This window comes from Hemiscyllium ocellatum, chromosome 13 (genome assembly GCF_020745735.1).
Source record: "Hemiscyllium ocellatum isolate sHemOce1 chromosome 13, sHemOce1.pat.X.cur, whole genome shotgun sequence".
NCBI classification, from domain to species: Eukaryota; Metazoa; Chordata; class Chondrichthyes; order Orectolobiformes; family Hemiscylliidae; genus Hemiscyllium; species Hemiscyllium ocellatum.
Genome location: NC_083413.1, coordinates 4,986,042 through 5,013,349, shown reverse-complemented (window position 1 = coordinate 5,013,349; position 27,308 = coordinate 4,986,042). Strand labels below are relative to the sequence as shown.

At 47.7% G+C, this 27,308-nt stretch overlaps 1 protein-coding gene across 1 annotated transcript in view; it reads right to left on the bottom strand.

The window, feature by feature from the left end:
* The window catches only part of dner (delta/notch-like EGF repeat containing), a 311,214-nt gene extending 297,344 nt beyond the window's left edge, over positions 1 to 13,870 (bottom strand). The window contains exon 1 of the mRNA XM_060834494.1: positions 13,090 to 13,870. Within this exon, the coding sequence (XP_060690477.1) occupies positions 13,090 to 13,269 (180 nt within the window). The 5' untranslated portion in view covers positions 13,270 to 13,870. The remainder of the gene's footprint in view (positions 1 to 13,089) is intronic.
* Positions 13,871 to 27,308: the final 13,438 nt, after the last annotated feature.

Here is a 27,308-nt window from a genome sequence, read left to right as displayed (position 1 = left end):
GTTACTGTCTGCGTGGAGTTTGCACATTCTCCCCGTGTTTGTGTGGGTTACCTCCAGGTGCTCCAGTCTCCTCCCTCAAACCAAAGATGGGCAGGTCAGGTGAATTGGCCATGCTAAATTGCCCATAGTGTTATGTGCATTAGTCAGGGGTAAATATAGGGTAGGGGAATGAAGGGCTTTTGCCCGAAATATTGATTTTCCTGCTCCTCGGATGCTGCCTGACCTGCTGTGCTTTTCCAGCACCACTCTAATCTAGAATCTGATTTCCAGCATCTGCAGCCCTTGTTTTTACCTAAGGGAATGGGGGTAGGTGGGCTACTCTTCAGAGGGTCAGTGTGGACTTATTGGGTGGAAGGGCTTGTTTCCTTACAGTAGAGAATCTAATCTAAAAGAGACACAAGACCCTCTTAAATTTAATAAACATCTATCCTCCCAAAAGCCACTCTTTGTTACAAGCCGAGTTGTTTGAAATACTTACTACTTCAAATCCAAAAATAAAACCTGACCTGAAGGATCTTAAGTTTATTTTTTATCGTTAGTAAGCATGATGGTTAGTTACTGAAATACATGGGGCTGCGAGTGTTCTTCAATATATGAACACAAGTTTATTACTTAAGAAAGAAATACAAGTAAGTATGTGAAATAACTTTTAAAAATTCAACATAAACAACAAGGCAAAGTTTCCCATCCATTACAGACACACAGATCTCAGAGAAATATCATTCCCATCTCAACTCTATCCTACACTCAGCAGTGTAAGTATTCCATCAATTAATACCACAGGGATCCTGATAGACACTTGACTGAATCACATGCTTTCTTAGAAATGGTGTGCTTAGGTAACTGTTCCAAAAGGCCTTTCAAAAAATATCTAGATACAGTCAAAGAACTGAACCAAAATTCATCAACCTCTGTTTTTAAAATCCGAATTCCAAACGTGATAATAACATCTGATACGTTTCGATCACGTCAGCTAGGATAAGCTTATTTGAAATGCAATTCATTCTCAGCTCATGTTTCTCTTGGCTGTTGCTCCTATGACAAGATTCTGAAGTAAGTTGTGACATCTGATTCTTTGGGGAAGTTTACAGTGTAATTTAACACACTAAGACAAACAGAAAATTCTGCAGATGCTGGAAATCTGAAATAAGAACAAAAAGGGCAGAAAAACTCAGCAGGTCAGACAACACCCATAGAGAGAAGACGCAGTTAACATTTCAGACCTGAGCTTTTCCTGCTTATATAATTCTTATTCAAATGATATATTAGCCAGAAAGAAAATACGTTTATCCCCATAAAGAGACATGAAACGCTCAAATATTAAACTTGTCTCACCTAATCCTGGAAAGAATTGTCAGTTCTAATTATACCATTTCAAATGTGGAGAGGAATGTTATTTTAGTATTTGAATGTGTTATCTGCAGTTCCTAAAGAGCTGATCCCTGATTAAAGATCATTAATGTGAGAGGTGCAAATTTCCATTGCATCACATCCATTCACCATGTGATTTACCATTTGTGCAATGAATGTCGCTATCACAATGAAGTTCGCTCAGACTGGGAAATGAAATGCCAATCACTTTGTGATTCACTGTTGGGTGGCTTAATTATTTCTGTTGAAATGAAGCCTGCTTCGTGCAATAATTTCAACAAGTTAATTTGCATTTTAAGCTTGATTTTACCAATTCTGTTCTCAAACAACCTTAATATTGAATGTCTTTTTTGGGGGGATATGTACCTACACCAACAATCATTCTCCCTCACCTCCTCTAGATCTTCATTGTCATTTGTTGACCCAGTGTTGCTGGACAGCGTGGCTGTAGAAGAGACCACACCTCAATTTAGCCTCATTTTCACTTGATTTCTGTGTGCATGGGCCATCTCTGGTTAGGGACCGGGGAGAGAAACACTTTTCTTTCCTTCAATGTTGTGTTGTTTGAAACATTGGTGAGACATATGCAGGGTTTAGTGCCATTTTCTGACAGACCATCATTGATAGGCAAAGTGAGAACTGCAGATGCTGGAGATTAGAGTCAAGATGAGAGTGTTGCTGGAAAAGCGCAGCAGGTCAGGCAGCATCCGAGGAGCAGGAGAATCGACGCTTCGGGCAGGACTCGAAGGTCTGAGCAATGAAGGCAAGCATGCTAAACGCTTTCTTCATGCTGCCCCCCTCCCCCCACCCCACCATCTACCTGTGATGCAAACTTCAAAGAATTATGGAACTGCACCCAGAGGCGTCTCTGTTTTCCCACACTATCCAGGACCCTATCTTTAATTGTACAGGTCTCGCCCTTTGTTTGTTTAACCAAAATGCAATACCACACATTTATCCAAATTAAACTCCAGCTGTCACTCCTCTGGCTGTTGAGCCAATTGAGCAAGGCCCATTTGTAACTTTAGACAACTTTCCACACTATCCACACTACCCCTAATCTTGGTGCCACTAACAAACTTGCTAACCGCGTCTCCTGTATTCTCATCAGCTGTCAAAAACTTAGGAGTGTGCACCCCAGCAAATGTCATTGTGCGATAGTCTACTAAACATGGCCCGAGAGAGTCAGGATAAATTGCAGGGTGATATTCCCTTGCTTTCAGAGAGTAGCTACTTTTCAGTTGCTTCTCCTCCCCCTTTCATAACCCCTGCAAAAATACAAAAACACCGCAAATGCTCGAGATACTGTCGGCTGCATCTGTGGACATTAATGCTTCGAGTTAAGAATGTCCCCTCTTTGATTCCCAAGAAATGTCACATGGGACTCAAACTGTTAATTCTGCTTCTCTCTTCCCAGATGCTGCCAGACCTGCTGAGTTTCTCCAGCATTCTGTGTTTGTCTCAGATTTCCAGCATCCACAGTATTTTGCTTTTATTTAAGATCAGGCTTGCACTGGGTGTACAGAAAAGAAACAGAAACATAGAAGATAGGAGCAGGGGGAGGCCATTCAGCCCTTTGAGCCTGCTCTGCCATTCATTACGATCATGACTGATCATCCAACTCAACAGTCTAATCCTGCTTTCTCTCCTTAACCTTTGATCCCATTCGCTTCAGATGTTATATCTAGCTACCTCTTGAATTCAACATTTTGGCATCAACTACGTCGAGTGGTAATGAATCCCACAGGCTCCCCACTCTTTGGGGGAAGAAATGTTTTCTCATCGCTGCCCTAAATGGTCCACCCTGAATCCTCAGACTATGGTGCCTTGGGAATATCCTCCCTGTATCTACCCTGTCGCTGTACTCCCTCGAGAGCAAAAGTATCCTTCCTCAGAAAAAGGAGGCCAAAACTGCATGCAATATTCTAGGTGTGACCTCACCCATGCCCTGTGTAATTGCAATGACACATCCCTGTTCCTGTAATGGAAACCTCTCACAATGAAGGCCAACATCCCATTGACCTTCTTTACTACCTGCTGCACCTACATGCTTCCCTTCAGCGACCCGTGCACAGGAACACCCATCCCAACTTGCAGCCATTCAGGTAGTTATCTCCCTTCTTATTTTTGCTTCCAAAGTGAAGAATCTCACATTTATACCAAATTATACTGCGTCTGCCCACTCACCCAACCTGCCCAGAGCAAGCAGAAGGATCTCTGTATCCTCGTCACAGTTCACAATCCTCCCACCCAACTTGGTATTATCTGAAAACTTTGAGATGTTACGTTTTGTTCCTTCATCCAAATCATTAGTGTATATTATGAGTAGCTGAGTCTCGGCACTGATCCCTGTGGCACCCCACTAGTTACTGCCAGCCAATTTGAAAAGGACCCATTCATTCGTACTCTTTGTTTCTCTCTGCCAACCAGTTTTCTGTCCACCTCAATAAATCTCCCCCAAACAACACATGCTTTAATCTTGCACAACAACCTCTTAGGCAGAACATTGTCAAACACCTTCTGACAGTCCAAATATACTACATCGACTGCCTCCCCCTTGTCAACTCTACTGGTTATATCTTCATAGGATTCCAGCAGATTTATTAAGCATGATTTCCCCTTCATAAATCCACGCTGACTCTGTCTAATCCTGCCTCTGCTTTCTAGATGTTTCTGTAAAGTGCGTAATAATGGATTTGAGAATATTCCCCATTACCGATGGTTAGGTTTACTGGTCTATACTTCACAGATTTCTCTTGACCTCTCTTTTTGAATATTGGAGTAACATTAGCTACCCTCCAATCTGCAGGGACTGTACCAGCGTCTATAGAATCCTAGAAGATGATCACCAATACATCCATTTTGTCTAGAGCCACTTCCTTCAGTACACTGGAATGCAGATTATCAGGCTCTGGAGATTTATCTGCCTTCAATCCCCTCAATTTTCCCAGCACCATTTCTCCACTAAACAGGTAAAATCAGCATTGTATTGGGGTACACAGGTAAGACATACCATGATGTAGTATCAAAGTACTATATTTGTGTCATAAAATATTTACAGATCCTGTCAAATTCACAGAGACATGTGATCAATTCACATTATCAGGACAGAATGAACCTTGGACCTATGTTGCTATGTGTCCCTTAAGAGACATGAATTTTTACATTTTTGATGTAACCAACTTATGAACGTATTTTTTTGATAATTTGTATATCATATTGGCCAGTAATTCACACGCCAATTAATGATGATCTGTATATTCACAGATGGTTACAGGGAATGAAGGTTCTTATTTTGAGACAGTTATGGATTATTTCATGAATAACAATCACCATCTTGTTACTACAATAAAAGACAGAGAAAGTCACTTGAACATGAAAAGAATCCTGAATCATCAGTACGGTGCTCTGTAAATTTAATACCTAACACTGAGCTATTGTCAATCTGTGAAATGTAATCAGGCCTATTGTTTATTTCTCCACTCGAATTGAACTGAATTCAATCCTCCTCCACCTGCCACCTCATTAACCAGGCAGCGACTGCTCCCTGGAGACTGGCTTTGAGCTTCTGTCGCATAAACTCAAATTTAGGTCAATCAATCCACAGGTATCTACAGCAACAGAAAATTCTCTCCCCTCTTAATCTGGTTGATTGGAACCAGATGATGAACTAAGTGATCATAGTGATCATAAGGTTGAGGAGCTGGTTTTAAAGGTTGCGCCTGTATTTTAACATATTACCCCCACACAAGCACCAAATAAATCCCAATTTGATTTATAAATATCTAATTTTGGAAAGAAACAGAAACCATTCTTCAAATAATCAAGTTAGCTGTCAGGATGTAGGTATGACCTTGGATCTCTCAAAGGAACCAAATTCAACAAATTGGGAGGTCATGTTGCTGCAGTACAGGGCATTGGTTAGGCCACTGTTGGAATATTGTGTGCAATTCTAGTCTCCTTTCACGCTGAAAATGTGTTGCTGGAAAAGCGCAGCAGGTCAGGCAGCATCCAAGGAACAGGAGAATCGACGTTTCGGGCATAAGCCCTTCTTCAGGAATGAGGAAAGTGTGTCCAGCAGGCTCCTTCCTATCAGAAGGATGTTGTGAAACTTGAAAGGGTTCAGAAAAGATTTACAAGGATGTTGCCAGGGTTGGAGGATCTGAGCTATAGGGAGAGGCTGAACAGGCTGGGGCTGTTTTCCCTGGAGCGTTGGAAGCTGAGGGGTGACTTCATTGAAGTTTATAAAATCATGATGGGCATGGATAGTGAATAGACAAGGTCTTTTCCCTGGGATGAGGGAGTCCAGAACTACAAGGCACAGGTTTAAGGTGAGAGGGGAAAGATTTAAAAGGGACCTAAGGGGCAACTTTTTCACACAGAGGGTGGTGCGTGTATGGAATGAGCTGCCAGAGGAAATGGTGGAGGCTGGTACAATTTTAACATTTAAAGGGCATCTGGATGGGTTTATGAATAGGAAGGGTTTGGAGGGATAAGGGCCAAGTGCTGGCAAATGGGATTAAATTAATTTAGGATATCTGGTCAGCATTGGCGAGTTGAACTGAAACGTCTGTTTCTGTGCTGGACATCTCTATGACTCTATGACTAAGTACCACAAATGATGAGGAAAGCAATTGGAGCATTGCTATTCATCTCAAGGGGAAATAGAATCTAAAAGTCAGGGAATTTTATAGCATCCACACAGTGTGTTGGTGAAACCACATCTGGAGTACCACGTAGAGTTCTGGTGGGTACATAGACACAGAGTGGAGGGTTCTGGTGGATATACAGACGCAGAGTGGAGGGTTCTGGTGGATACACAGACACAGAGTGGGTTGTCTGGATGTAAGTGGGAACATGATCAGGGAAGAATGTGATCTCAAAGGAGCACAGGGGAGGAAGGAGAACATTTACAGAATGTTCCCTGTTCAGAATGTGAGCAGGAAGTCAGCCTTAGAGAAAATGTGGCTGAATGAGCAAGTCTCAAAGCAGAGAGAGGCGATTAGATTGGACCTTGGCCGAACACAGGACAACAGGACCAGCTCAGGTTTGGAAACTTGCTTGGCACGTCACTCATAGAATTCCATGCTGCACCGCTCTATGACCCTACGAGTTGGACTGAAGGGTCTGTTTCTGTACAGTATGACTCTATGACTCTAGATTGAGTGACAAACAAATCCATCAGCTCCATACGTTTGTGGGAGGACTCGGGGAAAACAGTTTCAAAAAACCAGTTACATTCTGGCATGATGCCAAAATAGTGAAACGGTTTGGCAGATAGACATGGATCCAATCAGATTTTATTGAAGATTTCATCAGCATAAAACACACGTGTGAAATTGTGTTGCAAAGTTATAAATTTAAAGTTTTAATGACATGTTGCTTTTCTCATAACTTCGATTGTGATTTTCAACACTCAAATAATGACAAAACACTCATTATATAATCAGTACTTCCACCTGTTAGGAATCTCTTGTAGAAAGCAGAAAGGAATGTAATGAGCAATATAATGAGAGACTGAAATGTCACAGAGCGTAAGATTTTATGAGCGACTGGATTTTATATCTGATAATTTATATTAGAGCAATGAGTAATTAATTACTATCAGAGCAAACTAACTTAGTGCTGTGGATCTTACTGTATTCTTTATAGTTATTTGCTTACTGTCAAGGATTCAGTATCATGGAAACAAGGAGAAGATTAAATATTCATATCAGCTAATTTAGCAAAGGGAAAGCTCCCCAGAACCCACAGATTGCCACATTAACTGCTAGTAGTGTACTCTTGATGTCTTTCTTCGTATTGAATGTGGTGATACAAGTCTTTGATTCAAGAAATCTGTGTGAAGTTCAATTATTCATATTGTTCCAGATGGGGTAACAGATCCATTGTTTAGACAATAAGATTTATAACTGTGACACAACATCAGAACCCTTCCTTCATTCCTGTTCCTTTGCCCAAGAGTGGTGGGAAAAGGATGCTGGGAAGGTGACGGAGAAAGGCAGGCTTTTTTTTTACCATTCTCCATTGTGTCCTTGCCTCAGGGCACCTCTTCCACCTAAGAGGACAGATTGGGGGGACAGTACGGTTGTGGTAATGTCATTGGATTAGTAATCCAGGTTACTGCTCTGGGTCTTGGTTCAAATCATAGCTTTGGACTCAGTTAATGAATCTGGAATGTATTAAGTTATTTGAGCGATGGCTAAGCTATTATTTAATGTGCAATCACTAATGTCCTATAAATAAATCTGCCATCCTTGCCTGGTCTGGCCTATACGTGACTCCAGACCCACAGTAATATGGCTGCCCCCTTAATTTCCCTCTGAATTGGCTGAGCAGATCTCTCAGGTAATTAGGGATGGGCAATAAATGTTGGCTTTGACAGTAATGCTTCCATCCTATTGAAGAATAAAGGAACGTGTGAAATAGTTCAAACCCAGAAACACACTGGAGGGGGTGAGGGGAGGGGTGGGGGGAAACGCAATGTCTAGTCGTATTATTGCTGTACTGTAAACCAAAAACCTAGAATGTTATCTGGGGACCCGGGTTCAAATCGCATCACAACAGATGGTAGAATTTGAATCTAATAAAACTCTGGAAATAAGAGTCTAATGATGACCCTGAATCTGTTTTTGGGGGGAAGATCCCATCTAATGTCCTTGAGGGAAGGAAACTGCCATCCTTACCTGGTTTGGCCTACATGTGACTCAGACCCACAGCAATGGGGTTGATCTAAATACCTTCTGGGCAATTATGGTTGGGTAATAAATGCTGAACTAGCCAGTGACACCTCCAACCCGTGAATGAATTTTTAAACACCACACGTGCAAAGATAGATCAAATTAATGTTTCCTGTCTGGTATGATCACTGAGTGAAATGGTTAATCCATTGAATGGATTGCCATGAGGCAGCCAGGTTATTGTCTAACTGTGACCGAGGATGGCACAGTGGCTCAGTGTTTAGTGTTGCTGCCTCACAGCACAGGGACCTGGATTCAATTCCAGCCTCAGGTGACTGTCTGTGTGGAGTTTGCACGTTCTCCCCATGTCTGCCTGGGTTTCCTCCCACAGTCCAAAGATGTGCAGGTCAGGTGGATTGGCCATGCTAAATTGCCTGTAGTGTTAGGTGCATCATTCAGAGGGAAATGGGTCTGGGTGGGTTACTCTTCGGAGGGTCAGTGTGGATGTGTTGGGCAGAAGGGCCTGTTTCCACACTGTAGGGAATCTATTCTAATCTAAAGTTCCTGCCCAGTCCAATGCACATGGTCAAGTTTTAACAGATCTCTCATGCCTAGCTGTTTTGTAACAACTTGGTTTCTGCTATCATATGTTTCCTGTGTGATCACATGACACTACCAAGCCCTTTCACCTTCCAGCTGTGGTCAGTGGAGAGACAGTATCAAGAGCAGAGTCTGGCAAAGCCAATGGGCTGCCGATATGACGTCATCAGAGCGTGATGTCACAGGATATTGTCCAACCCATGATGTCATGGCTCCAGGAAGAGAAAGCAAAAACAGACAAACTTTCATTCCTATATCCCTCAGCATTTTGCAGATTGCATTCCTTGCACTTGATGATGACGCATGATTCTCACTGAACATGGTGCAATATTAAGGTGTTACCCTTAACTCTGTCCCAAACACCCATCCTGATGTAGGCTACACATTGTCCCTCTATTTACAGAATAAAGTGCATCTCTTGCTGTGTTTTCCTTCACTCTCACATTCCAAACCATTCCCCCAAGTCCCGTAACCATAACAAAAATTATTGACAATGTTTGAAGTTGAATTCAACTTTTGATCATTTTGTATGTAAGATCATTCCAAATAGAAACAGAGATAGATCATATGTTGTAGTCTGCTGGTACATTTCGTACCCAATGCTGATGGCTGGTTTGCCGCTTGTTCACAAAACTGGAAAGCGTATTTGAAAGGGTTTTGAGAATTAGTAAACCAATTGAGTTTGTGGGATATCTACCACACTACAAACCCTGCCTTGGTACACACCGAGTTGTGCAATTCCCCAAAGCCTAATATGAAATAAAACCACATGCTTCACAAACCACCTTACTTCCCTCATTATTAACTACTGGAAATTTACGCAACACGGGGGATTAATACAGAAGGAATATTGACAACAATATATTGCAGCGTTTTCTTTCAGTATGAATATATGATGCTCTGCATCGATGAGTCACTGAATTTATCCAAACACTGGGCAATGTTGAATAACTGATTTCCCTGTTGGGGCACTAAGGACAGAGTCTACAATTGGGTCAGGGATACAAGAGGAGCTCAATTGCTGAACTGCATTGGAGCAGCTGTGGCTGTAAATGTCTCTTGTTACTGCATTCAACAACAACTTGCATTGACAGAACACCTTTGAAATACCAAAGCACCGATAGCCTGAGGAAATTCACTGTCAAGGCTTTCCACAGCAGCAAGGATGTTGGGAGAGAATCAGTGAGAAAGATAAAGATCCAAAATGGTATTAACAACATTCCAACAACAGGGGATTCCAGGAACCACACTGTTCACCCAGAGGGTGGTGGTGAGGGGGTCTGGGATGCAGTGCCAGGGAGGGGAGTCACACTCTTTAAACAGTACCAGGGTGAGCACATTCAAGCCTGTGGGCCCAGAGTGGGAACGTGGGACTGCTGTCAATCTAGAACAGTCACCCGACCCGGAGCGTTAACTCTGCTTTCTGTCCACAGATGCTGTCAGACCTGCTGAGTGTCTCTAGCACTTTCTGGTTTTGTTCAGATTTCCCGCATCTGCAGTTCTTTGTTTGACCCTAGTGTAGATTTAGTGTAGAACTTTGGCAGTACGGACTTGATGGGCCAAAAGGCCTCTCCTATACTCAGAGAGTAGTAAGGGTATGGAATGCTTTGCCTGCAACGGTAGTAGATTCACCAAGTTTAAGTCGTCATTGGACAGGCATATGGACGTACATGGAATAGGGTAGGTGGGATGGGCTTCAGATTAGTATGACAGGGCGGTGCAACATCGAGGGCCGAAGGGCCTGTACTGCGCTGTAATGTTCTATGTTCTATGCTCTATACAGTATGATCCTATGTTTATATGAAGAAAGGCAAAGTATCGATGTACAATTAACAGCAAAACCCTGTGATGGAGTTCTCTCATAATAAACTGACAAGTCAAATATAGTCAACTCATGGGAAAAGAAATGATGTTCAACTGTTTCTAAAATCCAGGAAAATGGGCAGGATGTGGGCTGGCGGGAGAGGAGGGGAGGGGGATTTGGTTAGTGGTTATGTAAAGTTATCCTGCAGTCTGCGCAACTCAAATATACACCAGAACCTGGCAAGTTACGGAGGTAAATAACTCAACTATCCGCAAAAGATATCATTTGTTGGCGAGTCACACGTAATTAATGTCAGTGTAGCCTTTCTGTGGGAGCCCAGTGGCAGGAGGTATATATGGGTTAAACCATGATGTGGAGGTGCTGGTGTTTGACTGGGGTGCACCAGGTCAGAAATCACATGACACCAGGTCATGGTCCAACAGGTTTATTTGAAATCACTAGCTTTTGGAGCAGCACTCTGAAATAAACCTGTTGGAGTGGGATCTGGTGGCATGTGATTTCTGACCTTGGATTAAATGAGTGACTGTCCTCATTGTCCTGAGGACAACTGGCCTGGGGAGGGCAGCACTGGTCTTTACCGGAATATTCTGCATATCCAATGTGCCGCACAGGGAACAGGGTTCCTAACCTGAATCCTTCACCTTTCAAGATCCTGACACTTTCTCCTACTAGTCTGCCCATACTGAGAGGGTGCTGGACCAAGCATCGTGTATCCACAACTCTGAAACAGGGAGGGAGAGCTGCCAACTGTAAGTTGGCACCGTTGCCTGTGCTGTCCTGTGCCTGAGAGGTCAGAGGGTAAATCATGAACCCAGAGATAGGTAACAAGAGGCAGTGAACTTTGTGAGATTCCTAATCCACCATTCAATGATGCGACATTTCACCTTGGGAGCAGGCAGGACTCAAACCCAGGTGTCCTGGCTCAGACGTACGGACACTACCACCCCATAAGCATTCAAGTACCTGGACCTTTGCTAATGAGTGTCGTTATATGACCATGGTTTGGGATTGTTGGTTTTGAATGCACAAGCCAGGGGGAGCCCTCACTTCTAACCTGCTGTTTCTCATCACAGAGAGGGCTAATGTTGTCTGAAATCCCAGAAATCTTCCTGGCCTGGGGCAGAGAGACCGCCTGCTGGGGGGCAGGTATTTGGGGTAGTTATGACATTGGCTCTGTCATTGGAGCAGTTTCTAGCTCATTGAGGCCATTCAGCACACTGCCCTGCTTCTATCCCCTCTACTAACGCCCGGCTCCGTGTCCTAGAGGGATATTTGCTGAATTGTGCTGTTCCTGTTAGTGACTGCCTCCCAAATGCAGCTCCCCTTGGCTGCATTTGCACACTCACTCACACACACTCACTCACACTCACACAGGCACACACACACTCACACACGCACACTCACACACACACACACTCACACAGACACACACACACACACGCACACACACACACACTGACATACACACACACTCACACTCACTCACACTCACACAGACACACACACACACACTCTCACACACACACTCACACAGACACACACACTCACACACTCTCACACACACACATCACACACACACACACACACACATTCACACACACACACACTCACACTGACACACACACATACACACTCTCACACACGCACATCACACACACACACACACTCACACATCACACACACACATATACTTACACTGACACACACACATACTTACACATGCACACATACTTATACACACACTGATACATATACTTACACACACACTCACACTCACACACACACACTCACTGACATACACATTCACTGACACACATACTCATACACATACATGCACACACACACATTGACACACACACATGCTTACACACACACACTCACACACACTGACATACACACTCACTGACATACACACACACACATACTTACACACACACTGACACACACACATGCTTACACACACACACTGACACACACAGTTGCACACACACATACTTACAGACTGTCTCACACACACACTGACATACACAGACATACTTACACACACAGTCACACACACATACACACACACTGACACACACACATACTTACACACATACGCACATATACTTACACATACACACACACTTACACACAGTCATACACAGACACACACATATGCTTACACACACACACACACTGACACACACACATACTTACACACACATACTTACACAAGTCACATACACACATACACACACACTCACACACTGACACACACACACACTTACACACAGTCACGCACACACACTGAGACACACATATACTTACACACACACTCACACACCGACTGACACACATACACTTACACAATTACACAAACACACTTACACACACAGACACACTTACATACACAAACCAGCACACACACATTTACACACACACGCAGAACAAAAGGCACACACACACGCGCGCACACACACAGGTACAGGTACACTCACAGAATCACACATGGACAGACACACAGACACAGACCCTTCTCCCTCACACCCAGGAGTCTGCCGTCACCATTGCCTGCTCCCACTCCATGGTAAATCAGAAACACAGGTAACGGAGGTAGAGACTGGCACTTACCTGGCAGTGTAGTCCTGCCAGTCCAGGGGGGCAACTGCAGTTGTACGATGCCAGTCTGTGTAACAAACTTCCACATGTACCGTTGTTGAGGCAAGACAGCCTGACACATGGGTCCAGGGGAGCAGCATTGGAGAGGCACACCAGGGACACGGTGCCCAGGAACAGCAGCAAGGCTGGCATCTCAGGCTCTGGGACAGGAGGGTCAGGGGCTGGTGAGGAGGGGGAGGCTCTCAATGCAATTCCCCCGACCCTTGTTACTGTGGCTCTGTAAGCAAGGAGGGAGGGAGGGAGGGGGTGATGGATACAGCCCCTGGTCCCTCACACACACCCTCACACACAGAGGGAGCTGGCGGAGGGAGCGATCAGAGAGAGCCGGCCCGGACTGATCCCCGACTGGGGGCAGAGAGGATCCAGGTGGGATCGAGCCGCTCTCAGCTCCCCGCACGGAACCCGGCGCTGAATGAGCGGACAGCAGCACAGAGAGAGAGAGAGAGAGAGGGAATGTGAGAGAGACGGGGATGGAGAGGGAGGGAGGGAGGGAGAGGGAGAAGGGGAGGGAAAGAATGCGTGAGAGAGAGAATGTGAGAGAGAAAGAAGGGGAGGGGGGAGGGAGGAGTGTGACAGAGGGGGGGGAGGGAGTGAAGGAATGAGTGAGAGTGTGTGAGAGAGAGAGAGAATGAGTGGGATACCGAGAGAGACAGCGGGGAGTAAGGGTTCCCTGGCAGAGAGAGGGAGAGACAGAGTGAGAAAGAGAGAGAAAAACACAGACAGAATTGGGATGGGAGAGACAGGGGGGTGTGTGAGACAGGGGGCTGTGTGAGACAGGGGGCTGTGTGAGACAGGGGGCTGTGTGAGACAGGGGGCTGTGTGAGACAGGAGGGTGTGTGAGACAGGGGGGTGTGTGAGACAGGGGGGTGTGTGAGACAGGGGGGTGTGAGACAGGGGGGGGTGTGAGACAGGGGGGTGTGAGACAGGGGGGTGTGAGACAGGGAGCTGTGTGAGACAGGGGGGTGTGAGAGACAGGGGGCTGTGTGAGACAGGGGGCTGTGTGAGACAGGAGGGTGTGTGAGACAGGGGGGTGTGAGACAGGGGGCTGTGTGAGACAGGAGGGTGTGTGAGACAGGGGGGTGTGTGAGACAGGAGGGTGTGTGAGACAGGGGGGTGTGAGACAGGGGGCTGTGAGAGACAGGGGGGTGTGAGACAGGGGGGTGTGAGACGGGGGGGGTGTGAGACAGGGGGGTGTGAGACAGGGGGCTGTGTGAGACAGGGGGCTGTGTGAGACAGGGGGGTGTGAGAGACAGGGGGGTGTGAGAGACAGGGGGGTGTGAGACAGGGGTCTGTGTGAGACAGGGGGCTGTGTGAGACAGGGGGGTGTGAGAGACAGGGGGGTGTGTGAGACAGGGGGGTGTGAGAGACAGGGGGGTGTGAGAGACAGGGGGGTGTGAGAGACAGGGGGGTGTGTGAGACAGGGGGGTGTGAGAGACAGGGGGCTGTGTGAGACAGGGGGGTGTGAGAGACAGGGGGCTGTGTGAGACAGGGGGGTGTGAGAGACAGGGGGGTGTGTGAGACAGGGGGGTGTGAGACAGGGAGCTGTGTGAGACAGGGAGCTGTGTGAGACAGGGGGGTGTGAGACAGGGGGGTGTATGAGACAGGGGGCTGTGTGAGACAGGGGGGTGTGTGAGACAGGGGGGTGTGTGAGACAGGGGGGTGTGAGACAGGGGTCTGTGTGAGACAGGGGTGTGTGTGAGACAGGGGGCTGTGTGAGACAGGGGGCTGTGTGAGACAGGGGGGTGTGTGAGAGACAGGGGGCTGTGAGAGACAGGGGGCTGTGAGAGACAGGGGGGTGTGTGAGACAGGGGGGTGTGTGAGAGACAGGGGGCTGTGAGAGACAGGGGGCTGTGAGAGACAGGGGGGTGTGAGAGACAGGGGGGTGTGTGAGACAGGGGGGTGTGTGAGACAGGGGGCTGTGTGAGACAGGGGGGTGTGAGAGACAGGGGGCTGTGTGAGACAGGGGGGTGTGAGAGACAGGGGGGTGTGTGAGACAGGGGGGTGTGAGACAGGGAGCTGTGTGAGACAGGGAGCTGTGTGAGACAGGGGGGTGTGAGACAGGGGGGTGTATGAGACAGGGGGCTGTGTGAGACAGGGGGGTGTGTGAGACAGGGGGGTGTGTGAGACAGGGGGGTGTGAGACAGGGGTCTGTGTGAGACAGGGGGGTGTGTGAGACAGGGGGCTGTGTGAGACAGGGGGGTGTGAGACAGGGAGCTGTGTGAGACAGGGAGCTGTGTGAGACAGGGGGGTGTGAGACAGGGGGGTGTATGAGACAGGGGGCTGTGTGAGACAGGGGGGTGTGTGAGACAGGGGGGTGTGAGACAGGGGTCTGTGTGAGACAGGGGGGTGTGTGAGACAGGGGGCTGTGTGAGACAGGGGGGTGTGAGACAGGGAGCTGTGTGAGACAGGGAGCTGTGTGAGACAGGGGGGTGTGAGACAGGGGGGTGTATGAGACAGGGGGCTGTGTGAGACAGGGGGGTGTGAGACAGGGAGCTGTGTGAGACAGGGGGGTGTGTGAGACAGGGGGCTGTGTGAGACAGGGGGGTGTATGAGACAGGGGGCTGTGTGAGACAGGGGGGTGTGAGACAGGGAGCTGTGTGAGACAGGGGGGTGTGTGAGACAGGGGGCTGTGTGAGACAGGGGGGTGTGTGAGACAGGGGGGTGTGAGACAGGGGTCTGTGTGAGACAGGGGGGTGTGTGAGACAGGGGGGTGTGAGAGACAGGGGGGTGTGTGAGACAGGGGGGTGTGAGAGACAGGGGGGTGTGAGACAGGGGGCTGTGTGAGACAGGGGGGTGTGAGACAGGGGGGTGTGAGAGACAGGGGGGTGTGTGAGACAGGGGGGTGTGAGACAGGGAGCTGTGTGAGACAGGGGGGTGTGAGAGACAGGGGGCTGTGTGAGACAGGGAGCTGTGTGAGACAGGGGGGTGTGAGAGACAGGGGGCTGTGTGAGACAGGGAGCTGTGTGAGACAGGGGGGTGTGAGAGACAGGGGGGTGTGAGACAGGGAGCTGTGTGAGACAGGGGGGTGTGAGAGACAGGGGGGTGTGAGACAGGGAGCTGTGTGAGACAGGGGGGTGTGAGACAGGGGGCTGTGTGAGACAGGGGAGTGTGAGAGACAGGGGGGTGTGTGAGACAGGGGGGTGTGAGAGACAGGGGGGTGTGAGAGACAGGGGGGTGTGTGAGACAGGGGGGTGTGAGACAGGGGGGTGTGAGAGACAGGGGGGTGTGAGACAGGGGGGTGTGAGAGACAGGGGGGTGTGAGAGACAGGGGGCTGTGTGAGACAGGGGGGTGTATGAGACAGGGAGCTGTGAGAGACAGGGGGCTGTGTGAGACAGGGAGCTGTGTGAGACAGGGGGGTGTATGAGACAGGGAGCTGTGAGAGACAGGGGGCTGTGTGAGACAGGGGGGTGTATGAGACAGGGAGCTGTGAGAGACAGGGGGCTGTGTGAGACAGGGGGCTGTGTGAGACAGGGGGGTGTGAGACAGGGGGGTGTGAGAGACAGGGGGGTGTGTGAGACAGGGGGGTGTGAGACAGGGAGCTGTATGAGACAGGGGGGTGTGAGACAGGGGGGTGTATGAGACAGGGGGCTGTGTGAGACAGGGGGGTGTGAGACAGGGAGCTGTGTGAGACAGGGGGGTGTATGAGACAGGGAGCTGTGTGAGACAGGGGGCTGTGTGAGACAGGGGGATGTGTGAGACAGGGGGCTGTGTGAGACAGGGGGGTGTATGAGACAGGGAGCTGTGAGAGACAGGGGGCTGTGTGAGACAGGGAGCTGTGTGAGACAGGGAGCTGTGTGAGACAGGGGGGTGTGAGAGACAGGGGGGTGTGTGAGACAGGGGGGTGTGAGACAGGGAGCTGTATGAGACAGGGGGGTGTGAGACAGGGAGCTGTATGAGACAGGGGGGTGTGAGACAGGGGGGTGTATGAGACAGGGGGCTGTGTGAGACAGGGGGGTGTGAGACAGGGAGCTGTGTGAGACAGGGGGGTGTATGAGACAGGGAGCTGTGAGAGACAGGGGGCTGTGTGAGACAGGGGGGTGTATGAGACAGGGAGCTGTGAGAGACAGGGGGCTGTGTGAGACAGGGAGCTGTGTGAGACAGGGAGCTGTGTGAGACAGGGAGCTGTGTGAGACAGGGGGCTGTGTGAGACAGGGAGCTGTGTGAGACAGGGAGCTGTGTGAGACAGGGAGCTGTGAGAGACAGGGGGCTGTGTGAGACAGGGGGCTGTGTGAGACAGGGGGATGTGTGAGATAGGGGGATGTGTGAGACAGGGGGGTGTGAGAGACAGGGGGCTGTGTGAGACAGGGGGGTGTGTGAGACAGGGGGCTGTGTGAGACAGGGGGGTGTGAGACAGGGAGCTGTGTGAGACAGGGGGCTGTGTGAGACAGGGGGGTGTGTGAGACAGGGGGGTGTGAGACAGGGGTCTGTGTGAGACAGGGGGGTGTGTGAGACAGGGGGGTGTGTGAGACAGGGAGCTGTGTGAGACAGGGGGTGTGTGAGACAGGGGGCTGTGTGAGACAGGGAGCTGTGTGAGACAGGTGCGTGTGAGACAGGGGGCTGTGAGAGACAGGGGGGTGTGTGAGACAGGAGGCTGTGTGAGACAGGGGGATGTGTGAGACAGGGAGCTGTGTGAGACAGGGGGGTGTGTGAGACAGGGGGATGTGTGAGACAGGGGGCTGTGTGAGACAGGGAGCTGTGAGAGACAGGGAGCTGTGAGAGACAGGGGGGTGTGTGAGACAGGGGGCTGTGTGAGACAGGGGCGTGTGAGACAGGGGGCTGTGAGAGACAGGGGGGTGTGTGAGACAGGAGGCTGTGTGAGACAGGGGGATGTGTGAGACAGGGAGCTGTGTGAGACAGGGGGATGTGTGAGACAGGGAGCTGTGTGAGACAGGGGGGTGTGTGAGACAGGGGGCTGTGTGAGACAGGGGGCTGTGTGAGACAGGGGGCTGTGTGAGACAGGGAGCTGTGTGAGACGGGGGGGGTGTGAGACAGGGGGGGGTGTGAGACAGGGGGCTGTGAGAGACAGGGGTGTGTGTGAGACAGGGAGCTGTGTGAGACAGGGAGCTGTGAGAGACGGGGGGGGTGTGAGACGGGGGGGGTGTGAGACAGGGAGCTGTGTGAGACAGGGAGCTGTGTGAGACAGGGGGCTGTGTGAGACAGGGGGCTGTGTGAGACAGGGGGGTGTGTGAGACAGGAGGCTGTGTGAGACAGGGGGATGTGTGAGACAGGGAGCTGTGTGAGACAGGGGGCTGTGTGAGACAGGGGGATGTGTGAGACAGGGGGGTGTGAGAGACGGGGGGGGTGTGAGACAGGGAGCTGTGTGAGACAGGCAGCTGTGTGAGACAGGGGGCTGTGTGAGACAGGGGGGTGTGTGAGACAGGGGGCTGTGTGAGACAGGGGGCTGTGTGAGACAGGGGGATGTGTGAGACAGGGGAATGTGTGAGACAGGGAGCTGTGAGAGACAGGGAGCTGTGAGAGACAGGGGGCTGTGTGAGACAGGGAGCTGTGAGAGACAGGGGTGTGTGTGAGACAGGGGGCTGTGTGAGACAGGGGGATGTGTGAGACAGGGGGATGTGTGAGACAGGGAGCTGTGTGAGACAGGGGGCTGTGTGAGACAGGGAGCTGTGTGAGACAGGGGGATGTGTGAGACAGGGAGCTGTGTGAGACAGGGGAGTGTATGAGACAGGTTTCTGTGTGAGACAGGGGGCTGTGTGAGACAGGGGGCTGTGTGAGACAGGGGGCTGTGTGAGACAGGGAGCTGTGTGAGACAGGGGGCTGTGTGAGACAGGGAGCTGTGTGAGACAGGGGGATGTGTGAGACAGGGAGCTGTGTGAGACAGGGGAGTGTATGAGACAGGTTTCTGTGTGAGACAGGGGGCTGTGTGAGACAGGGGGCTGTGTGAGACAGGGGTGTGTGTGAGACAGAGGGGTGTGTGAGACAGGGGGCTGTGTGAGACAGGGGGCTGTGTGAGACAGGGAGTTGTGTGAGACAGGGGGGCGTGTGAGACAGGGAGCTGTGTGAGACAGGGGGCTGTGTGAGACAGGGAGCTGTGTGAGACTGGGAGCTGTGTGAGACAGGGGGCTGTGTGAAACAGGGAGCTGTGTGAGACAGGGAGCTGTGTGAGACAGGGGGCTGTGTGAGACAGAGGTGTGTGTGAGACAGGGAGCTGTGTGAGACAGGGGTCTGTGAGAGATAGGTTTCTGTGTGAGTCAGGTTTCTGTGTGAGACAGGGAGCTGTGTGAGACAGGGAGCTGTGTGAGACAGGGGGCTGTGCGAGACAGTGGTGTGTGTGAGACAGGGAGCTGTGTGAGACAGGGGGCTGTGTGGGACAGGTTTCTGTGTGAGACAGGGAGCTGTGTGAGACAGGGGTCTGTGAGAGATAGGTTGCTGTGTGAGTCAGATTTCTGTGTGAGACAGGGGGCTGTGTGAGACAGGGTCTGTGTGAGATGATGCTTAGTCAGTGTGATTTGGTGGCTTTTCAGAGCAGTTTCCTTACACGGCCCCAGGATCCTCTTAAAACCGGCTCTGGTGGATGGGTGGGGGAAGACTCTGATCACTGAACTGGCTGCAGGAGGCCAGTGAGTTCCTCTAACCCTTCCCCAACCCACCCTGACCTCACACCTTCTCTTGGGTGACCCTTGGTTTTCAATCCCATCCCGCTCCGTTCCCCACTCTCCATGTCCCAGTTTGTGATCCTTCAGACAGAGGGTCATTTCAATTTGGAGCCAGGCTATTGCCTGCCCTGCTCTGCCCTCATCCCCACCCCCACCCCCTCCCTTTGCCCCTCCTACCCCTTGCCTCGCAAGGGATTTGGGGCATTGTCCTATATCAGAAAGCTCTTTTGCTGACATGTTGCTGTCATTAAATGTCTACTTCATGAAGATTCCTATTTTGGTGTGGTTTCCGGTGACATTGAGGACCGTACAGCTCTCTCCCCCACCCCTCATTTCCTCCCCACCCCCCTCCCCACCCTGTAGTTCCTCTGGAAGCACCTCTCCCCAGTGGGAGGCGATACTGAGAATTGTGTGTCATTGATATACTCAGCAGCAATGGCTCTGCTTGGCCTTTCATTACACAAGTTGCAGGTTCATGCTGAAACTTTGGGTCTCACGTGTCAAGGTGAAACCCTTCACCTGATCACCCTACTCACTCAACCTTCTTCAATTCCTCCGTGGGCTGTGGGCATCATTCACAAACTCAGCCTTTGTTGTTCATCCCTCATTCCCCGTGAACTGAGGCCATTGAAGAGTCAACTAGGATGTTGTCAGAAAAAACATCTTTTTGACACGGCTAGTAGTTAGGGTGTGGAATACACTGCCTGGAGGAAGGCTGGTTCAGTTGAGGGTATCGGATGGTTATTTGAACAGTTTTGATCTGCAGGATTATGGGGACAAGGCAGGAGATTGGCAGAAAAGAATAGATCCAGTACTGGATCGATGGGCCAAACGACCACCTTCTGCACCATTATAATTCTGTATAGCCATATGCTTTAGAGTCCAGCCACCTCCCTTCCCTGAATTCCAATGGTGTTTACAACAACCAGAAATAATTAATTGCACATCCCAGTAACTGGTGTGTGTGGGACTTGAACCGACAGCCACAGGACAATAAATGGATTACTAATCCAGTATAACAATACTGTAGCATTAAGAGGTGTACTTTGTCCTTTGTTTTATGAAGAATTTGAGGCAGAGGTGCAGAGCAATCTGCTCAAATCCAATTGAATAAACAGCTTGTGCGGCTTTTGGGTCTTTGTTCAAAGTTGGAACAATAGAAGCAGCCTGAGTGGGTGGCATCAAACTCCCACAGAACCATGATTTTTAGTACTAGCTTTCAGCAATTGCTGAGATCTTGAAGCTGGATGTTGAAGCTCTCATTCCTCTCTCTGTTCCAGCTAAGAGCTGGGGCCCTCTTCCTACTGCTAGAACTGTGAGACAATCTGTTTTACTGAATTTGCCTTTTTCTAAGGGTGTATTTATGGGATGTGACTATATCGGAACAGTTACTGTTTAGGAGTTACATAATTTATGCTTCTGTTCCACTAGAGTTAAAGTTATTCCAATTCCTTCTTTTGTTTGTATTTTAAATATAGGGCGGCACGGTGGCACAGTGGCACAGTGGTTAGCACTGCTGCCTCACAGCGCCAGGGACCTGGGTTCAATTCCAGCCTCAGGTGACTGACTGTGTGGAGTTTGCACATTCTCCCCGTGTCTGCGTGGGTTTCCTCCGGGTGCTCCGGTTTCCTCCCACAGTTCAAAGATGTGCGGGTCAGGTGAATTGGCCATGCTAAATTGCCCGTAGTGTTAGGTAAGGGGTATATGTAGGGGTATGGGTGGGTTGCGCTTCGGCGGGTCGGTGTGGACTTGTTGGGCCGAAGGGCCTGTTTCCACACTGTAAGTAATCTAATCTATAGTGTAAGAGTAAAGCGGTTTTGCCTCAAACCTGGAAATCTTATGAATTGAATTGTATCTGGAACACAACACTGGCACTTGGCCTTTAAAATAAGAGGAGTCAGGGTCTGGGTTATCTCCTTGACCCGTTTTGAGAGGCTTTGGTTTGGTCCATCACCAACTGGAGGCTCTGTCCAAGATCAAAATCTTTAATTCCAGGTTGGATTTAGGATGATTGGACTCAATTCATTGCCACAGAAGGCTGTGGAGGTCAGGTCATTGAGTGTATTTAAGACGGAGATAGATAGGTTCTTGGGTATCAAGGGGATCAAGGGTTACAGGGAGAAAGCAGGAGAATGGGGTTGAGAAACTTATCAGCCGTGATTAAGCACTCTCAATGGGCTGAATGGCCTAATTTCTGCTCCTATGTCTTATGGACAAAGGCAGTGAGTGGTGAAGTGTTGGTGTTTTACTTTTATTTTGGGTGTTGCATTCAATTGGTGTAATGTGTATAATGACTCTTTCAGTCATTAAGAGTTTTCTGGGGCTGGAAGAAGTCACTTTTGGAGTTTTACAAATAGTCAACAAGACAGCGCCTTCAGAACTGGCAAACAAGCTGGGGTTAGAGCTGCCTGGGTCTGTGAGGAAAGGGCAAATGGTTGTAGCAAGAGCTGAACATTTCCAATTGCCAGGAATGCCATCAGAGTCACTGCAGATTGCTAAACTTCAATTGCAAATGAAGCAACTAGAATTAGAGGCAATAGCAAGGGAAAAATGAAACAGTACGAATAACAAATCGAAAGAGAAAGAGAAATGAAACAGTTTGAATTATGATTAAGAGCAGAGGGAAAAGCAAAGACAAGCTAATCCCAAGCAGAGGAAGGGAGTCAAAGAGAGAGTTTTTGACTTTCAGAGATTGGAACTGAAGTTCAAACCAGCCTGAAACAGACTGTAGTAATGAGCATTTACATGGTTAGAGTCAATATAACTTTTCAGATTGCAGTGTACGTATAGTTTAAGACTAAAAGCTTTTTAAAAATGAAGCCATCTTTGTATATTAATTTTTTTTTCCCTGGGAAAGGTGTGACAAAACTAAAGCTTTAAGAGGGATATACTGTCCTTTTTTTTAATGAAGAGAAGTTGAGACAGAGATGCAGAACAGTCTGCTCAAAGCTAATAAAGGAAACAGCTTATGAGGCCTTGCGATTTTATTTAAAGTTGAAACAATAGAAGGAGCCTGAATGGGTTCCCACAGAATTGGGATCTTTAGTTTGAGCTTTCTGCAGTTACTGGGGTCTTGATGCTGGATGTGGAAGCTCTTATTCCTCTCTCTGTCCCAGCTAAAAACTGGGGCTCTCTTCCTGCTGCTAGATTTACGTGAGATAATCTGTTTTACTGAATTTGCCTATTTCCTAGGGTGTGTTTATAGGATGTTATCATATTGGACCAGTTACCATTTAGTAGTTAAATAATCTTTTCTTCTGTTAAGTTTTCCAACAGAGTTACATTATTCCCATTATTATTAAGTTATATGTTGTTTTATTTTAACTGTAATGGATGGATAAAGTGTGTTTTGCTTCAGAACTGGAAATGTGACCAATTGAGTTGCATCTGGAACACAACACCTGGCACTTGCCTTTAAAATAAGTCAGGGTTTGGGATATTCCCTTGACCCGTTTTGAGGTGGTGTGGTTTGGTCTCGTCCATTACACCAGTAAGATTACCGATAAGTCACCACTGCCTTCCTTCATAGTCTTCCCTCACTCAACTTCTCTCAGTTCATGGAATTGACACAGAGTTATAGAGTCACACAGAATGGAAACAGACCCTTAGGGCCGATTCATCCATGCCGACTTGGATTCTTAAACTGAACTCGCCCCGCTTGCCTGTGTTTGGCCCATATCCCTCCAAACCCTTCCTATTCATATACCCATCCAGATGCCTTTTAAATGCTGTAATTGTACCAGTCTCCACCACTTCCCCTGGCAGCTCATTCCATACACGCACCACCCTCTGTGCGAAAAAGTTGCCCCTCAGGTCTCTTTTAAATCTTTCCCCTCTCTGATTTGAATTGAGGGTTTGACGGAATGAGATGTATGCCTGAACATTGATGTCGCAAGAGGTTTAGCTACTGCATAAGTCCAGGACCATGTCAAGAGATGATCCACTTTCTCCAGCTGGTTTTCAAATCCACTCAATCAAGGAAGAGGAACCTGTCAAACGTGTGGCACGGGAGAGTTTGGATTCATTTGTGTTTTCACAGATGAGTAATTTCTCAGAATGTCCTCAGCCTAATGAACAAGGATGGTCACACTCAGCACTGACTCAGCATAGTCTGTCAAATGAATGCACTTGATCAACCAACTGACCAATCAGTAATCTATGTTGCCTGAGAGCTCAGTATGACAATGATGGGTTCAGAGGAAGCGTTCAGGGTAAATGCAGGGTATGCATCAAAACACCGGAACTCCTGAGTTAGACAAAGGTGCACTGAAAAGTAAATTAAAAAAAAAAGGAAATTCTAAACAAGGGTCACCAGACTCGAAATGCTTTCTCCCACAGAAGCTGCCAGACCTGCTGAGCTTTTCTAGCAACTTCTGTTTGTGTTTGTTTCAGGTCTCCAGCATCTGCTAATCTTTGTTCTATCTTAATATAACAAAGGAAGATTCCTATTGGTCTCCTTATCTGAGGAAGGATGTTCTGGCGATGGAGAGAGTACGTAGAAGGTTTCCCAGACTAATTCCTGGGATGGCAAGCCTGATGTTTGTAGAGACTCCGTATCAGTTAGGATTACAGTCTGTTCTGAGATAACGCCATAACTTCATTCCTGTGCGATCTCACCTTATAAGAAAATTGTGAAATACCCGCACCATTTAAGACCATAAGACATAGGAGTGGAAGTAAGGCCATTCGGCCCATCGAGTCCACTCCACCATTCAATCATGGCTGATGGGCATTTCAACTCCACTTACCCACATTCTCCCCGTAGCCCTTAATTCCTCAAGACAACAAGAATCTATCAAACTCTGCCTTGAAGACATTTAGCGTCCCGGCCTCCACTGCACTCTGCAGCAATGAATTCCATAGGCCCACCACTCTCTGGCGGAAGAAATGTCTCCGCATTTCTGTTCTGAATTGACCCCCTCTAATTCTAAGGCTGTGTCCACAGGTCCTAGTCTCCTCGCCTAATGGAAACAATTTCCTAGCGTCCACCCTTTCCAAGCCATGTATTATCTTGTAAGTTTCTATTAAATCTCCCCTTAATCTTCTAAACTCCAATGAATACAATCCCAGGATCCTCAGCCGTTCCTCGTATGTTAGACCTACCATTCCAGGGATCATCTGTGTGAATCTCTGCTGGACATGCTGCAGTGCCAGTATGTCCTTCCTGAGGTGTGGGGACCAAAACTGGACACAGTACTCCAAATGGGGCCTAACCAGAGCTTTATAAAGTCTCGGTAGCACAACAGTGCTTTTATATTCCAACCCTCTTGAGATAAATTACAACATTGCATTCGCTTTCTTAATCACGGACTCAACCTGTATGTTTACCTTTAGAGAATCCTCAACTAGCACTCCCAGATCCTTTTGTAATTTAAACTAATGGGGCCAGAATCACTTTATAGCAAATACAGATAAGGTAAGTTCAAGTTCAAGTAACAGTCTAAATTCTTCAATCACATTCTAGCCAGTTTGGCTTGAAGAAATGCATGCTATAGCAGAACCAACTAGATATTCACCATGGTTTAGAATGAGAGGGAATCTCATAGATACCTGTAAAATTATGACAGGACTAGACAGAGTAGACACAGGAAGGATGTTCCCGATGACCAGTGAGTCAAGAATCAGGGTCACAGAGTAAGGATACGGGGTCGGCCATTTCAGTTGGAGATGAGGAGAAATGGCACCACCCAGAGAGTGGGGAGTCTGTGGGATTCTTTGCCACAGAAAATAGTTGAGGTCAAAACATGGAGTGTTTTCAGGAAGGAGTTAGATATAATTCTTCGAGCAAAAGGAAGTAAAGGATATGGGGGAGAAAGTGAGAACAGGGGACTGTGTTGGATGATGAATCATGACCAAAAATAAAGGGGGGAGCAGGTTCAAAGGACTGGGTGACCCACTCCTGCTCGGAGTTTCTATGTTCCTATGAAGGAAGAATTATTTGTTCCAAATCACCTAGCCCTAAAGAATCCAAAAAGATCTAAAAAGCAACTGAGAAAAACAAGATTTATGGCCTGAGTTGGCTACAAGTGGAAGAAATTGGATTGTAGGGTTTATCAAACGGACTTTCAAAGACTGCTCACCATCTGCTTTTGACAAATATGATGCTGAGGTTAGGCTGCTTTTATTTTTAAAGATAGAGAAATCAATTCAATTAGGAATGTAACTGAATCTTTTGACTATTTGGCGGAATGTGGAACATGTATTGAAGATAAATTCAAGATAAGATTAATTCAAATGCCCCAAACAAGATATCTGAATACTAAAATGAAGTGATAACCTTGAAATTACTGAACTTTAAAAGTATCAGCAATTTTATAAAGTAAAGACTTTTCTCTGGTCTGCCTCACATTTGCAAGGTGATGATGAACACACTTCCCACATTTTGCTTAGTGAGATTTTTCTTAACAGAAACCTATTCAATCTCTCCCAGAGATTTCTTTTTAAACGACCAACATGCCAATTAATGAAGAAACATCCAGGTTTGCCTGGGACCTTTATGTTCCTGAGGAGCACATGAAGTTTATTGAATATTTAACATCTTCTTTGCTCAACCAGGTCACCTCTCTGAAAGGAGGGCAGTGAAAATACTTGATTTTGTTTTTATTCTTACACACCATCCTTCCATTCACATCTCAACGGTTGGTTTCTGGAGTTATGCCTGTACTGCTTGTTGTTCTGTGTTGGTTAAAAAAATTATGTGGGGTTGCCTGAAAATCCATGCTCCTTATTGCTGTTCAGTTGTTTCTTATCCTCAGCCAGTGTCACCACATGCTGCCGATCCCATAGCAACATAAGTTAAGTCCTTGCATACTGTCTGCCTCTCTCTCTCACTCTCTGACAGAGGAATGTCAGTCAATGTTCTTTCATGTTCCTGTTTCTCAGCTTGCATTTTAATGTGATTTAACCATCATTCACGTTTCCTTATGTATTACATTTTTTATTGCCTGAGGGATCTTTACAACGGAATTTCTTTTCACATCTTAGATGCTGTTTGTGGACACTGGGTCAAAGTCCCAGCATTGTGCATCAACCTACAGCACATGGACTGCAGTGGTTCAAGAAGGCAGCTCACCCCCACCTTCTCAAGGGGCAACTAGGGACGGGCAATAAATACTGGGCCCAGACAGTGACACCCACATCCCACAAATAAATAAAACAAAACCTCATAAAGTAGAATTGGAGACCTGTCAATTTTATGCTGCAAGGATTCCTTAGAGAAATGGGTGAACATTCTAGAAATTACGGACACATTGTCGTTGGGATGAGTGTGTTGCTGGGAAAGGACAGCATCCGAGGAAAATTGACCTTTCAGGTTGGAGCCTTTCATCCAGAATTTGGGGACATAGCTGGTGCAGTGCAATGTTACTGATATAAACCTCAATATTTATTATTTTCTTATTATGAATGATCACAAAAATCATCGCCTTATTCAGAGAGAAGACACCCAGGCCATGGCAGGTAGATGTCGATCAGAAATAACTTACTAAATGTTTTCTGATGAAATAATCCTGTACTTCCACAATTACATGGCATCATCCTGTCAACACAGACTGACG